This window comes from Rana temporaria, chromosome 9 (assembly GCF_905171775.1).
Source record: "Rana temporaria chromosome 9, aRanTem1.1, whole genome shotgun sequence".
Classification (NCBI taxonomy): Eukaryota; Metazoa; Chordata; class Amphibia; order Anura; family Ranidae; genus Rana; species Rana temporaria.
Window position 1 is genome coordinate 59,039,275 of NC_053497.1, and position 16,867 is coordinate 59,056,141.

General features: G+C 42.0%; 1 protein-coding gene across 1 annotated transcript in view; it reads right to left on the bottom strand.

Moving 5' to 3' along the window:
• Positions 1-205: 205 nt before the first annotated feature.
• Positions 206-16,867, bottom strand: part of LOC120913580 (zinc finger protein 75A-like) — a 35,115-nt gene continuing 18,453 nt past the window's right edge. Inside the window, exons 4-8 of the mRNA XM_040323615.1 lie at positions 16,084-16,206; positions 12,780-12,906; positions 10,742-10,852; positions 6,919-7,026; positions 206-3,026 (exon numbers count right to left, since the gene is read on the bottom strand). Of these exons, the coding sequence (XP_040179549.1) occupies positions 2,368-3,026; positions 6,919-7,026; positions 10,742-10,852; positions 12,780-12,906; positions 16,084-16,206 (1,128 nt within the window). The 3' untranslated portion in view covers positions 206-2,367. The remainder of the gene's footprint in view (positions 3,027-6,918; positions 7,027-10,741; positions 10,853-12,779; positions 12,907-16,083; positions 16,207-16,867) is intronic.

Here is a 16,867-nt window from a genome sequence, read left to right on the forward strand (position 1 = left end):
GAAAGTATCAAACTACCACAGTGCTCCACAGCTCCATGGTAGTTCATGGAGAACTACAACCCGACAGCAACAATGGATGTCGGGGGTTGTAGTTCATTCACACACAGTCGTGTGAGCAGAGCACCGCACGGCCGTGCCGATTTAAAAAACAAAAACAAAAACCGAACAGCTAGTACAGGGAACTTCTCCCCGTAATGCTGTCATGAAGGGGGGGGGGGGGCGGGAAATCGGGGAGCTGCTGCAGCATTGGGAACAGGTTAGAGGTACCACCCTAAAAACAGGTGGAATGTATACCCTTGTTCCCAAAAGTTTGCTTATTTTTAGTTTGACACTTATATCCTTACCTGTCTAAGCAGCCCATCAGCAGTTGTGGGAACACAGTTGACCACTAGGACAACATAAAGGTAAAATTCTCATGTCTGTCTACTATCCCAAAATGTGAAATAACCCTACGACTCTGAATTGTGATGGAAATAAGGAGACAACCTTCTGTCTTCACACTGAATTAGATGAAAATAACTTTTTGAAGTTGTTATCTGTATTAGAGTGCTAGACAACAGCCAGCACTAGAAATGATGCTGTGATTGCTGAAAATAGCCGAATTTATGGCGATATCATTTATAACTTTTAGGACCCACTCACAAGTCAGTGTTTAAAACCCTTCATTTTAAACATCTGCATTTTAGTGCACTTTAATGCTTTTTAGATGTGCTATTTTGTAATTTTTAATTGATTCCAACCACGTCTGTCAGAAATGTAGAGCCAGGAAAAAAAAAAAATCACAACGCTTACATTTAAAAATTCACAAAAGCATTCAGTAAAGACCAGCCATCTACAAGAACATTTAAAAGAAAAGCTCCATGTGAGAGATAAGGAAATATTTTTATCATATTTACCTTTTCTTATGTTACATATTAGAATTTTTAAGTTGTTTTGAATCCACTGACTATTTTTGGGGGACCCAGGTGTACAAGGTTTGCATGATCATCTTACCCTCATGACAACATTTCCGGCTCCTCAAAGTTTTCTCTGTCCATCACATTAGCCATGTGACTAAGGTTCTATAATAAACAGAAACAAGCACAGGAACTCTTGCCATACTGTTCTAGGTGGAGATCTCTCTCATAAAACACTCAGCAGACCATTCTTTAAGGCTCGGTTCACACCGTTGCCGCATCTGTCACACAGCAGGGGTCCGGTGCATGCTGGTTCACCATTTCAGGTACAATTTTTTGGCTGAAATCGAACCTGAAACGCACCAAAAAAGGCACACGTTTTTCCTGCACACCGCACCAGACCCACTGCGGAGATATGTAAACCGGCTCCATAGAGAGCAAGTCACATTCTCCTGCTATGCGAATTGGATGCGGAGAAACGTATGCGGAGAAATGCATAGGTGTTAACCAAGCCTCAAGGAATGATACCCTAAGCAAAGCCTATACAGGTCCATTTGTAATAGTAACAGCATGGCCAAATAAGAGTGAGAATGCTTCACTTTGGCTTACGGAAGGGAAGTAGTAAAATTGATAATCAGATGAATGGCATGGACTTTGCAGAGCAGCAAGCAGGATTGATTATATTAGGAGAATAAAATGGTCAGCAAAGCGTCTCTTAGGCTAGGTTCACACCTGTGCAGCTGCACAGGCGGTGGTTTGCGCAGGCACAAGAGCCCATTCATTTGAATGGGCTGCCGTGCCCCGCAACATGCAGGAAAGAAGTCACTGCACCATTTTTTAAAATCTCAGTCTGCACCTCGGTTCCCAGTAGAGTTACGATTTCCAGTGCGGGTAGCATGCAATTAGGATGCTGCGGGTCCCACATTTCTCTGTGTGGGTGGTTGCGGCTGATGGTATTTTTTTTGCGGGTCCTGCAGTAGCACAACCCGCACAGATGTAAACCTAGCCTTATATTCTCTGGACCTTCAGCTGTCAGTGGCTTCAAGACAATAAAAAAGTTATGTATAGTAAAAGATACACGTGGATATTTTTTCTTTAACATTTTTCTAGATAGCTCCTCTTTAAAGATGCATTTATGTACACGATGTGCTCATGCATATGAAAGTCAGCATGTCCTAATACTAGTCAAAATTTGGACTATAGATGTAGTTTAGTTGGGCATGTGAAAATATTAATGAGAATTTTTTCATCTGAAAATGCCAGCAAAGAGCACTGCCAAAAATGTGGGGTTACTATACAACTGACTTGATTCTTGGAGATCCTCTAGAGAAGAAAAAAAAATACTTTTAGACCATTGTTATTGCTTGAGTCCTATCTGACAACTTCTGCCATATCCCATGACACTGACACTCATACATGTAAACATCCCTGTATGCCAAACATGCTTTGCACCTTTGCACCTTTGCAAACGTTATCTCTTGTGAGTTCTTTGGTGACGGATGAGGCAGGATTTCTGACTGAAGCGCTTATTGCATTGCTCACATTTAAAGGGACGCTCCCCAGTATGGATCCTTTGGTGTTGGATTAGCACAGAGTTCTGGATAAAGCTCTTGTCGCACTCATTACACTTATAAGGACGCTCTCCTGTGTGAGTGCGCTGGTGGGTGATCAGGTGCGAGTTACGGCTGAAGCTTTTGGAACACATCGTACACTTGTATGGACGTTCCCCTGTGTGAATACGGTGATGTTTAATCAGGTTAGACTTGACAGTAAAGCTTTTATCGCACTCTGAGCATTTGTATGGCCTCAGCTCTCCTGGTTTACCAGGTTTGGGTTCCATGTTCGCGTTCAAGAATGATTTATTAAAGAAGAACCAGCTATAAGGACTGTCTATCTGCTGCACGGCTGTGATCGGGCTTAATGCTCTCCCATCAGAGCTAGGCATTACAAAGCCATTGGGGGATGTATCTCTTGCTATCCACATAGTTGCTGGATATAATTCTGCATTCATGTTTTCACTGAAACACTGGGAGAGGTTATAGGTCATTGAAACAGGTTCTTGAAGGTTCAGTTGATCGTTCCATTTCCCTAGGTTTTCTTCTTCAATGTTCGTGCCGAGAGGGATATCATCTGTAAAAAGAAGCACAGAGACCAAAAACAGTATAAAATATATATTTTTTTAGAATTAAACTTCTTGTCTGGTGCCACCAATGCATTTGGGGCACATTTCATGATTGTATATAGTTTCCATTTGCCTTGTCAACTAAACGCAATCTGTAACGCACACACGGTTCGACAAAGTAGCTCACCCAGGCATTAAAAAAAAAAAAAAAAAAAAAAACTGCACTCTCAGCCTACCTCACAAAAAAAGTGTACACACTGCAGCCTACATACACTATATTACCAAAAGTATTGGGACGCACGTCTTTACACGCAAATGAACTTTAATGGCATGCCAGTCTTGGTCAATAGGGTTCAATATTGGGTTGGCCCACCCTTTGCAGCTATAACAGCTTTAACTCTTCTGGGAAGGCCGTACACAATGTTTAGGAGTGTGTCTATGGAAATGTTTGACCATTCTTCCAGAAGTGTATTTGTGAGGTCAGGCACTGATGTGGACTAAAAGGCCTGGCTCGCAGTCTCTGCTCCAATTCATCCCAAAGATGTTCTATGGGGTTGAGATCAGGACTCTGTGCAGGCCCAATCAGGTTCCTCCACCCCAAACTCACTTATCCATGTCTTTATGGGCCTTGCTTTGTGCACTGGTCTAAATCATTTGGCGATTCTGCAATCCTTGCTGGTGCTGGGTTGTTTTTCAGGAGTTGGGCTTATTTCCAGTGGAGGGAACACTTAAGGCTTCAGCATACCAAGAAATTTTGGACAATTTCATGCTCCCAACTTTGTGGGAACATTTTGAGGATGACCACTTCCTAATCCAACATGACTGCGCACCAGTGCACAAACAGGGTCCATAAAGACATAGATGAGTTATTTTGAGGTGGAGGAATTTGACTATCCTGCACATGGGATGAATTAGAGCAGAGACTTTGAGCCAGGCCTTCTCGGCCAACATCAGTGCCTGGCCTCACAAATGTGCTTCTGGAAGAATGGTGAAACATTATCATAAACACATGCCTAAACCTTGTGTACAGTCTTCCCAGAAGAGTTGAAGATGTTATAGCTGCAAAGTGTGGGCCAACTCAATATTGAACCCTATGGACTTAGACGGATGCCACAAAGTTAATGTGCGTGTAAAGGCAGGTGCCCCAATACTTTTGGTAATATAGTGTATATCAAACAGATCGATGCAAGCGTTATTGCATACACAGCAGCAAAATGCTGGCATACACATCCTGCCCAAATACAAGGCCCTACGTACACTACTATAATCAGTGTACACCTGAAACTGCTGAAAGCTCCTAAATGCTGCATTTATGCGCATCAAGCATTTTTCTCTGCCCCAAAACTTCCCATGGAAAATACAAGTGTGATGTTTTTTTTTTTCCAGCCTGAAAACACTCCTCTGCACATATGTCTGTAGATGCCCAAATATGCATGAACAAATAGGCTAAAAGAGTTGCTTATTTAGGCTGAAGAACAAAAGAAAACTGCCAAAAGCCTGAATAAGAAGCATTATTTATGCCCAGTGTGCATTAAGTCTTAAAGTAGAAGTTCAGCCAACACCCCAACAAGCTCCCTTACCCCCGCCCCCCCCCAGGTCATTACCAGCCCCTTTGGCCCTATATACTTTAAACAGCAGTATACAGGCGGTGCAACAAGACAGGTTTGTTGTTAAGTAGAATCTGTTTGTAATTTTGAACTGGTACTTTTTTTAAAGTGTAGCTCCAGCCAAAAAAATCTATTTTTTTAAGCTTTTTGGAAAACAGAGAAGGGTTATCACCCCTGTAACATTTGTTTTGCTGTCTGTGTGCATCTGTTCAGAAGATTTCACCTCACTTTATGTCCCAATGACAAATGTTTTTTTTTTTTTTATTTGGGTTTAGTGAAACAAGGATTGGTGATAAAGCATCAGTGGACAGGAGACACCTCTTACAGAAGAGAATTTCCCTTCCTAGGGGTACATTTCCTCACACTTCCTGTTGTCTCCTTCCGTTTGCAAGTAGGAGTCGTTTGTAAGTTGGATGTTTGAAAGTAGGGGCCTGCCGTATATGCTCTGCAGAAATTTGGGCCCTAGGTGTTGGTGTTGCCACAACACTGAAAGCCCTCACAGTTACTCTTGGTGGGCGCTGGAACGCCCTGCTGTGAACTATTATATCAAGAATTGTAATTACATGCCATTGTTGAACAGTGGTAAAAAAATTGGGCCTTTGGTGCTGGTGCCAAAACACTAAGACCTCACAGTTACTCTTGGTGGGCGCAGGAATGGGCCTTGCTGCGAAATATTAGATCAAGAATTGTAATTACATGCCCCTGTTGTGAACAGGGACAGAAAAATGGGCCTTAGGCACTGGTTCCACAACACAGCAACCCCTCACAGATACTCTAGTTGGAGCGCAAGAATGAGCCCTGCTACAAAGTATAAAAAAATTGTAATTACACGCCCCTGTTAAACAGGGGCAGAAAAATTGGGCCTTAGCCACTTGTGGCGGTGCCCAGAACCAAAAAAGTTCTTACAAACTATCAGCATGATCATTGAGGAGGAAAAAGGATAGTCACTCAGCAAGCATAACAGGATAGTCACTCAGCATGAGCATAGGCAGTCTTGAAGAGATCTGACATTTCCAAAAAAATTATTCAGTTACATCAGCATCAGGTGCTTGGTAGCTGGTGGTGACCCAAGCCTGATTAATTTTTATGAAGGTCAATCGATCGACCGAGTCGGTGGAGTGGTGCATCCTGTGATCGGTTACAAAGCCTCCAGCAGCACTGAATGTGCGTTCCGGAAGGACACTGGATGCAGGACAGGCCAGTAGCTCAATTGCATACTGTGCAAGCTCTGTTCAGTGAAATCAATCTTCAAGATCAAGCCCATGGCCACGTGCTGATGAGGATGCACTATGTACACGACTGTTGCCTCTAGACACAGAGCCGGCATGCCCTCTTTTATCGGCTCGTGACTCTCTGCCTCTCCTTGTTGTCCTTCCAGACATACTAATGGCCTGCAGGGAGATGTAGCTGCACAAATACTGACAATACTTGCTGATCAGTCACTGCCTGTGGTATGAATATGAGAACACTAGCAATTGTATTCACGTAGCTTTAGGTGCACACTGTGCAGAGGACACAGTACACCAAGTGAAAATACTGCAGCAAGCACAATCGCCTGCCTGTATATTAGGAAGAGCATACAGGAACGGATCTAGAGTCTCTCTCTCTCTCTCTCCTAAACCCCCTGAGACAAAATTGGCAAAAGCCACCCTGGCTTTGGAAACAATTATGGCTCTCCTTTTTTGCGCACTGTGATTGGCCAAAGCATGTGGGTTATAGTGCATGCTTGGCCAATCATCAGCCAGCAATGCACTGCGATGCCGCAGTAAATTATGGGCCGTGACACGCCACTCGAATTTGGCGCGAACGGCCCATAACTTTCGTAATTCGACAAATGGTCGAACATACGATGTTTGAGTCGAACATGAGTTCGACTCGAATCCTCAGCAGGAAATTTCAGGACAGAGGTGGTGGAAGATCAGTGAATAGAAACAACAGAACAAGAGAGTATTCAGGGGTTGGGTTTCATCGGATGATATACCAGCAACAGACAGGAGAATTGTACACCAATGACTTTCTGTCCCAGCCTCCATTGACAGAGGACACCAAGGAGGCATTAGGGGTTTATGGCCAAATCCTAGCATCTCACATCATCTGCTCAGGGATGACATGTGAAATATGAATGTCCTTTTTGACTTGTAGACCCCAGCAAAACTAAGCAATGTACACCTCTGCAGAACATTCACATCTACAGAATACACAATTCCTTGCTCTTTACTCCCCAAACTTCAACACAAAAGAGAATATAGACACATATACAGTACCATCATAAGTTCAGCACACAATTACTCACATGAACCATGATAACCATTAGTTTCTCCTTCTGAATCTGGGCTGGCTGATGAATATTGATCTTCATCCTGTTTTATTCTTGATAGATTGGCATCCATCCCGGAATTATCTAGTAAAATGTGAGCAGGTAAGAACACAGCCTTTTATACTATTGAAAGTGGAATTTAACAAGCTTTTTTGTCACAAGCCCATATGACAGACGTTAGGTTCCATTATCTCCTTCTTGACCAAGAAGACAACTTAAAAGGGGTTGTAAAGGTTGTTTATTTATTTTCTAAATAGGTTCCTTTAAGCTAGTGCATTGTTGGTTCACTTACCTTTTCCTTCGATTTTCCTTCTGAATGTTTTTTTTCCTTTGTCCGAATTTCTCACTTCCTGTTTCTCCTCGATAAGCTTGCCCCCATCATCCGAGACGTTCTTGCTGGGGTTTAGTCAGCGTGCTCGTCCCCTTCCTTGGGACTACATCCCTGCGGGGAGAGGCTGCGTTCACAGCCTCCCCCCGCAGGGATGTAGTCCCAAGGGAGGGGGCGAACACGCTGACTGACCCCCACAGCCAGAACAGCTCAGTTGATGGGGGCAAGCTTACCAACAAACCTTTATAACCCCTTTAAAAACACATAAAAAGTATCCACATCTGTCTTACCTGCCTGGGAGTAAACGTTTGTGATTTTTAGAACTGAGAGGAAAGTAGAAGTGGTATAGATATAATGGAGCTTATGAGGTCCATAAGGTACATCTGGCACAAGGGTATTCCTAAACAAATTCAGGACAAACTGATGAAATATCTCCAACCTCACCTTAACAGAACTTGGAATTCTATCAATTACTTTGAGGGAACCATCCAAAAGTTATAGTTCTGCCATAGGAGGAGGCTGATGTGAGAAGTTAGGGCCAGATTCACGTAGAAGTGCGGCGGCGTAACGTATCGTAGATACGTTACATCGCCGCAAGTTTTCATCGCAAGTGCCTGATTCAAAGCACTTGCAATGAAAACCTACGCTGGCGGCCTCCGGCGTAAGCCCGCGTAATTTAAATGGGCGCGTGCCGTTTAAATTAGGAGCGCTCCCGCGCCGGACCTACTGCGCATGCTCCGTTTCTAAATTCCCGCCGTGCTTTGCACGAAGTGACGTAATTTTTTCGAACGGCGACGTGCGTAGCGTACTTTCGTATTCCCGGACGTCTTACGCAAACGACGTGAATTTTTACATTTCGACGCGGGAACGACGGCCATACTTTATACAGCACATACGTGTGCCGTGTAAAGTTAAGGCACTCAAAACGACGACTAAATTTGCGACGGGAAAACTAGACTAGCAGCGACGTAGCGAACGCGAAAAACCGTCGTGGATCGCCGTAACTCATAATTTGCATACCCGACGCTGGTTTACGACGCAAACTCCCCCAGCGGCGGCCGCGGTACTGCATCCTAAGATCTGACAGTGTAAAACAATTACACCTGTCGGATCTTAGGGCTATCTATGCGTAACTGATTCTATGAATCAGTCACATAGATACTCTGAGAGATACGACGGAGTATCTGAGATAGCTTCTTACAGGTCTTGTATACTCCAACAGTGAGATCTCCCTGCTGTAGTTCTCATCTCTGCTCCTGTCCACCTGGGAGTTTTGAGTATTCCTGCCTATCGGGGTATGTTACAGGACTTTCAATTGAATTCTCCAGAATATAAAAATACATATATAATAATAGTTAGGTAGTATAGTCAGTCCAAAAGTTAGCCACCGCACACTATGTGTGAGGTAAATGCCCAGGTTCTCATCCACAAAAAAAAAAAAACAAAAAAAAAAACACACAACACACACAACATCCGTACAAATGCAAACCAAGTATAGAGGCAATCACAGGTCTTGGGGTGTAGAAAAATCAAAGCAACAGCATTTTATGGTCAATGTTTCCGTCCATTTTTCTCAAGACACGAAAACAACAGTATACATATGTATGTTTTAAATGTCTTGAAAGACAGATTAAGCTTCCTCAAAACATTAACAAAATGCTAATCACAAGAGGTATTGTGGATTTAGGTGCAGAATAGTGTTACAAATAAATATAGTATTTAAAAAAAAAAAAAATAATAATATAAATATATAAATATATATATATATATATATATATATATATATATATATATATATATATATATATATATATATATATATATATATATATATATATTTTGAGATGCAAAATAAAAAAATTGTTAAAAGTAATAACAATTGGCAAGTACAATAGAACACAATACTAGCAAGACAGCACTGTAAGATGGATTTCCCAACATGTTTTGCCCATATGTCGGGCTTCTTCAGGGGGGCTGTCCAAGCTAAACAGCCTTCCCTGAAGAACCCCAACATGTTGGGAAATCCATCTTACAGTGCTGTCTTGCTAGTATTGTGTTCTATTGTACTTGCCAATTGTTATTACTTTTAACAATTTTTTTTATTTTGCCTCTCAAAATAATTAATAAATAACTTTTAAATACTATATTTGATATTATTTGTAACACTATTCTGCACCTAAAAAATCCCCAATACCTCTCGAGTTTATCTACTTAATCTAGGGATGTGGTGCTAAAAATAAGTTGGTGGGTACCCGATCAAAAACCCTCATTAACAAAATGCTCTTGCTCCAATTCATCTCTGCTGCAAGACCTGTGAGTGCCTCTATACCCGTTATGGATTGCACTCCAACGTGTCACTGGTAAGCGCAGAAGTGGTCAAAGGCAAAAAGTAGTGCAGAAAACTTCCTCTACCTCCTTTTGTGTTTACTAGTGACAGCGCGCTGCTGCCATCGGCTCAGACACAGCGCCTCCCTGACCAGCCTTGAGGCAGCATCTCCTTCTGCAATCCTCACTGGCACAGAGGGCTTTTCCCTGACACTCTCGGGTAAGTAGTAGCTGCTCTTCTGCATCACCCCTCCTATGTGTCCTTTTATGCTAGGAAGGGGGTGGGGGGAGCTCTGTACTTAAAGCAGAGTTCCGGACACAATTTCACTTTTTAAATATAAATACCCCTGTAATACACAAGCTTAATGTATTCTAGTAAAGTTAGTCTGTAAACCAAGGTCCGTTTTGTTAGGTTGTTATAGCATTTAGACACTTTATAAAATAGAAATTGACTGGGGCCATCTTAAGTGTGTGCATCATGAAGCCAGACTGTATGACTTCCTGGATTTCAGCCTTGCAAATCTCGCACATGCTCAGTGCTGCACAAGCAGTGTCAGATCAGGTTTCAGCACCTGTGCTGTCCAAGTCACATGATTCTTTGAGACTGGGGAATGCACAGACTCCTGGAAAGTTACACCCACTACATTCCCAGGAGTCTGTGCGGTGTAGGTTAGGAAGCATTAAGCACCTAGGTGCAGGAAGAGGGAAGATTAACTATTCTGCCTAGCAACAACACTTTGAAGGCATCTAAAAAAAAAAAAAAAAAATTCGTAAAGGACTAATGACATTTTTTTAAAACTACTGATGTAATGTTATATTTATGGGTGGAACTCCACTTTAAGGTGAAGTTGTGGAAATAGGAGGCTTAGCAGGAGAGCTCTGTAGTAATGTTGGGTTAACACTGGCCTGTGTTACCCAATTCAGAGCATTGTACCTTGTGTGATACACACTCCTGAACCCTGTGCAGGGACAATGCAAGTACCGGAACATGGACAACAACTACTACTACAACAAAAGTACACATTCATTAACATTTTGGAAGCCGACTTAATAAATCCAACATTTTGGGTACAATAGCAAGGGCAGTTTATTTGCTACATGCACACATGGTTCATGTGTAAGGTTACATACATGAAAGACAACTACCTGTACTGGGACTTTCAGGTTGCTCCAAATCATCTGTAGAACAAGCTGTGTAGCGCATAACTTCTTCCTGCTTGATTTTCCGTAAAATATTTGGATTCACTGTGGGGTAACCTGAAAGCATAAAAGGATTGTTGTGTGGAAAATGACTTTACAGTGTATGTTCATTATTAAAGGATCAGATGAACATTAGAAGGACACTAAACTCTGGTTAAAAAATAAATAAAAATTATATTCTATTTAAGTATGTATTAACTCTGGAAAAAAAAAAATATCTTCTATTGCGCTCAGTGTCTTCTAAATTCATTTTCTTTGCTGCAAAAATCCAACTTCCTGTTAGTTAGAGGATGGCTATGTTCATTCTCCATAGTCCCACTGTATGTGGGAGCAGAGCCATCCTCTTTCTTACTCCCAGGACTAGGGACTTTGGGACTTGTAGTGTGCATAGAGCAGTGCACATGGCAACTACCGCCCACTGCTCATTTAAATCAGATGGGAACAAAGGGGAAAAGGAGAGGTCCAGGAGATCGCTAGGAAAGTTACAAAAAAAGAAAAAGTAAGACACATATTACGGGGCCATCAAGTAGTGAATGTGTCTGGATTATTTTTTTTTTTAAATAAGCATATAATTCAGTATCACTTTCAATAGGATTTTTAAATATTGATATTCCACTAAATCTTGGTGCTAAAGACTTTCTTATATTTAAATCAACTAAAAATTCTGTAGCCGCTTTTTTTTTATTTTTTATTATTGCATAAAGATTTTATTAAAACATTTTTAAAGAACCATGCAGAGTATTAGGGCTCTTTCACACGGGCGGACCGTATGTCCGCTTTTTCATCCCATCCGTGTACGGATGAAAAAGGGACACACATTCATCCCAATGAGATTGCGGGTGTCAGCGGATGATTATCCGCTGACACCCAATCTCATCCGGGTCCGCAATCCTCCGATTCTGCAGTCGGAGGAAAACCCATTTTTTCAATCCATCTGCAGATCGGGTGAACACGGACAGACGGCCTGTGTTCATCCGATCCCCCCATAGGGGAGAGCAGAGATCTGACAGGGCGGTCCCTGCACAGTGTGCGGGGACCACCCTGTTATCCAGTGGAGCGATCCCCGCTGAGCAAGCGGAGGTTCACGGGGTGGGTCATCACGGATCCGTCCCGTGTGAAAGAGGCCTTATAGTCAAAAAGGGAATGATGTTTCCATTTGCAATACATCATGGTAAAGCTTTTTTTTTTTTTATCATCTTTTTATTGACACGAGATGACAATAATATATATATATATATATATATATATATATATATATATATATATATATATATATATATATATATATATATATATATATATATATGTGTGTTAAATGGCCATGCTATATCACAGTTGGGGTAATAGCATTCAGCGTAAATAACACAATCTAACATTGTCTGTATATTTGCCTGAAACAATAAAGATTTTGTTACCGTTGAGAAAATAGCAACTAGTGATGATGGCCTATATCTTAAACGGTATTCGGCCATGACAGAGTGCATCAATGTTTTAGCTTAAAGAAAACAAAAATGGAGAAAAAAATAAATAAATAAAAGGGAAGGAAAGGGTAGAATGGGGGGGGGGGGGGGGGGGGGTAGGAAAGAGAAATAGGGAGAAGCGGGTGAGAGAGAGAAAGAAATAAAGGAGGAAAAAAAAAAAAAAAAGAGGATGCGAACAGTGTCCCGTCAGCCACACACCATTGAGGCCTATGGTAAAGCTTATTTTAATTCAGTTCATTCATTTTTTTTTGCATAAACTGTAACAACAACACGACAGGTTTTTGCAAACACAAGTACAGAAAAAGTATCCTACGAAAAAGTCCTTTGAAACTATTCATATTGCCAGCATTAAACAGTGAGCATAGCTCCTATGCACAAGGGGAAATTTATGAACCATTATCTTTAACATGTGCAAATACCAGTTACATAAAATCACACCTTCTCGCCAAGCCCACATTTGAAGACATATGTACAGTGCTACAGATTCAATTTGTTATTCTCACCAAGTGCTATTAAGGCTTCATAGTTCTCTTTCATGATTTTCTTGTAGAGCTCTTTCTGCCATTCCTCCAGCAATTCCCACTCTTCATCGGAGAAGTATACAGCTATTCGGTTTAAGGTTGCTGGCGTCTGGAACACAAAAAATATGATCTCAATTATTCCTAGAAAACAACTGATACCAAGAACCTGCCACCAGGAAAAGACAAAAAACAAACATACAATACAGATGACAGAAGAAAAAAATAAAAAATATAAAAAAAAAAAATATATATATATATATATATATATATAAAGATGTATTAGAAAAAACAAAAAACTTCCATTTTAGGGTGAAGTTCTACTTAAAGGGGAGTTCCAGCCAATTTGTATGTTTATTAAAAGTCAGAACTTACAAAAAGTGTAGCTGCTGGCTTTTAATAAACAGACACTTACCTGCTCCAGCGACGCGCCGGCCGGGGCTCCGCTCCTCTCCCCCCCCCCCCCTCCGGCGTCTTCATTCTCAGTGTGGGCACCCGGCCGTGACAGCTTTCGGCTTCACGGCCGGGCACCCACTGCGCGAGCGGCGCGGCCCGGCGCCGTGTAATTGGCCAGGAGATTGCCTAGGACCTGTGACGTCCTAGGCGATCACCTACAGCAGCCCCTTCCTGTAGGCGATTAAGCTTAGTCGCCTGCAGGAAGGAGGAAGTGGGACAGGAAGTCCCACTCTTCCTGAAGCCCCCACTCCCCCCCCAAAAAAATTACATGCCAAATGTGGCATGTAAGGGGGTGAGGAGTGGGATAAGCGGAAGTTCAAATTTGGGTGGAACTCCTCTTTAAAGCAAGCCCTATATTTACATCCCAGGTTTTGAACAGGCAGTGATCTACTGGGTAAACTTCTGCACCTACAGTGGAAATAAAAAAAAGTCTACACACTCCTGTTAAAATTTCAGTTTTCTGTAAAAAAAAAAAAAAAGACAAAGATAAATCATGTCAGAACTTTTTCCACATTTAATGTGACCTATAAACTGTACAACTCAATTGAAAAACAAACTGAAATAAGGGAAGTAAAACATTTTTTTTTTATAAATGTGGTTGCATAAGTGTGCACGCCCTCTAATAACTGGGGATGTAGCTGTGTCAGAATTAGGCAATCACATTCAAACTCATGTTAAATAGGAGTCAGTACATACCTGTCATCATTTAGAGGAGATCAGCCAAAGCTCGTTTGGGCTTATCCTATGGATCATCACAGGAGTGAAATTCATTTTGCAGTCCTGTGACCAGTTTTCAGCAGAGAGCGGACTGAAGTCCGTGCCCAGCTGACGTCATAGATATCAGTCCAGGCACCACCTCATCCCAACAATGGCTATGTTCAATCGCTCGGTTCTCAGAGCAGAGGTGCCGAGGGACAAATGCAGCACTTTAACGATACTGCATCCACCTAGGCAAGTATAAATCAAAAAACACACACACACACACACACACACACACACACACACACCTTACTTCTCTTTTAGGCCTCATGGTCATGCACACTGGACGTTAAAATAACTTTATAAAAACACCAGTAGCTTTGCAGTGAGTTTTTCCGCGTTAGGGTTTTTTTAAATTTTTAATGGATCAAAAACGTTAAGCACTGGTGAGCAACGTTTTTGAGCGTTTATCTGAGTTTATCAGCGTTAGAGCGTTTTTAGAGTTTTTTTTACTGCTCAAAAACGCCACTGCCCAAAACTGCTGATAACAGTCCATGTGTGCATGGACACATAGGATAACATGGAGAGTTTAATGACTGTAGAAAAAAAAAAAAAAAAAGGGAGAACAGCTGCTGTAAAAACGTCCACAAATGTCCAATGTGCATGAGGCCTTTAAGTGCCTCCGATTAACCCCAAATAAAGTTCAGCTGCTCTAGTAGACCTTTCCTGGCATTTTCTTAGTCACATCCTACAGCAAAAGCCATGGTCCACAGAGAGCTTCCAAAGCATTGAAGGGATCTCATTGTTAAAAAGTATCAGTCAGGAGAGAGACGGGTACAAAAGATTTTCCAAGGCATTAGATATACCATGGAACAGTCATCAAGTGGAGAAAAAAAGTTACATTACCAAGAACTGGACGTCCCTCCAAAATGTAAGAAAACTGGTCTTGGAGGCTGCCAAGAGGCCTACAGCAACATTAAAGCTGCTGCAGGAATATCTGGCAAGTACTGGCTGTGTGGTACATGTGACAACAATCTCCCGTAGTCTTCAGATGTCTGGGTTATGTTACAAAGAAAAACATCCAAGCCCTGCTAAATTTTGCAAGAACACATTTGAAGTCTTCCAAAAGCATGTGAAAAAATGTGTTCTGACGAAACCAAGGTTGAACTTTTTGGCCATGATTTCAAAGGATATGTTCGGCGCAAAAACAGTGCACATCACCAACAGAATACCATACCCACAGTGAAGCATGGTGGTGATTGGCAACATCATGCTTTGGGGCAGTTTTTCTTCAGCTGGAACAGGGGCCTTAGTCAAGGTAGGAGGGAATTATGAACAAATACCACTCAATATTGGCACAAAACCTTTAGGCTTCTGCTAGCTGCCCCCCCCCCCCCAAGAGATTTAAGTTTGTTTTTCAAATTTTATAGTTTATAGGTCACATTAAAAGGTTCTGAAATGATTTAGGTTTGTCCCATTTGTTTTACATCACAGAAACCTGACATTTTAACAGGGGTGTGTAGACTTTTTATATCCACTGTACATCACAGGTGTCTGGACATGCGGTAATCTATTAAGCTGGCCCCTGCAGTACCATCCCTGATTCTGGACACGCAGTGGTCTACTGAGTAAATTGCTGCAGTTACATCTCAGGTTCTGGGCTTGGAGTAATCTATTAAGAAAAACCCTGCAGTTACATCTTTGGTTCTGGACAAGCAGTGGTCTAGTAAGCATGCCCTGCAGTTACATTCCAGGGTGTGCAGTGGTCTATTGAGCAAGCCCCTGCAATTACAGTCCAAGTTCAGGACAAGCAGTGGTCTTCTGAGTAAGCCCCTGCAATTACAGTCCAAGTTCAGGACAAACAGTGGTCTTCTGAGTAAGCCCCTGCAATTACATCTCAGATTCTGGACAAGCAGTGGTCTACTGAACAAACCCCATTGCATATCTCAGGCATATAAATTTCTGGAGGATTTTATTCACAAGGCTTTTGTTTTTGATTATACACTGTACAGGCGTCTATTTATCTATTCCAAGTCGATCAAGGATGTGTCAGAAGTGAAAATGGACAGCTGCCAAATAACACAAGCTGCTGAACACTGTACAATAGAAGAAAATCACAAAGCTCTTTTCATACCTTCCTTTGTAGTGCTCGGGGAACTTGGCTGCAGCTTCTCTTCAGAAATTGGGGCTTGTGAGGAAGTAGTTTTCTTCTCCACAGCTGAGGTTTCCTTGAACAACCGTTTACACCATCGGTCTCCTAAGATGGGTTTATTGTAAGAGAATATTATTGTCCATTTACAGCTCGTAAAAGCTAGACTTATTCATGAGTGAGCGACACATTCTAAAGCTGGGTGTTTTTTTTTCAACCCTTTGAACGAAAAAAAAAAAAAAACCCGGTCAGCTCCAGTTGGAGCCACTGTACCAACCAGGAGAGATTTCTCCCACTGAGCTGTTGTGTCCTGACAGAGCCCCCCCCCCCCCCCAGTCAGAACAATCTGATCAGTGCTCTCTGCCATTGGCCGAGAGCGCTGATCAGGAGTCAGTCGGATGCTGGTTCTCCAACATGCACGTCCGACAGAAGCAGGCCAAATATCAACTGTTTTTATTTTAACCACCCATTGTCTCCCCACAGTCGGCCCGTGTGTACCCAGGTTTAGCATCTGTTTTCAAGCTTTAATTTCACTACTGCATATGAAAAGGCCTGACCAGAGATGCAAATGGAGTTAAACACAACCTGTACTTTGCATAAATTAGACGAACTAATGTTTTAATTATAGAAGGGGCCATATTCAATTCTTATAATCCTTGCCCTCCTACAGCACTCTGATCTGCTGCCAGGCTGACTAGGGCCCTGGTCATGCCAGCAATTTTTTGTGAGGTGCATTTTTCCTCTTTTTCTCCTATTTTTTCCCCCGCAA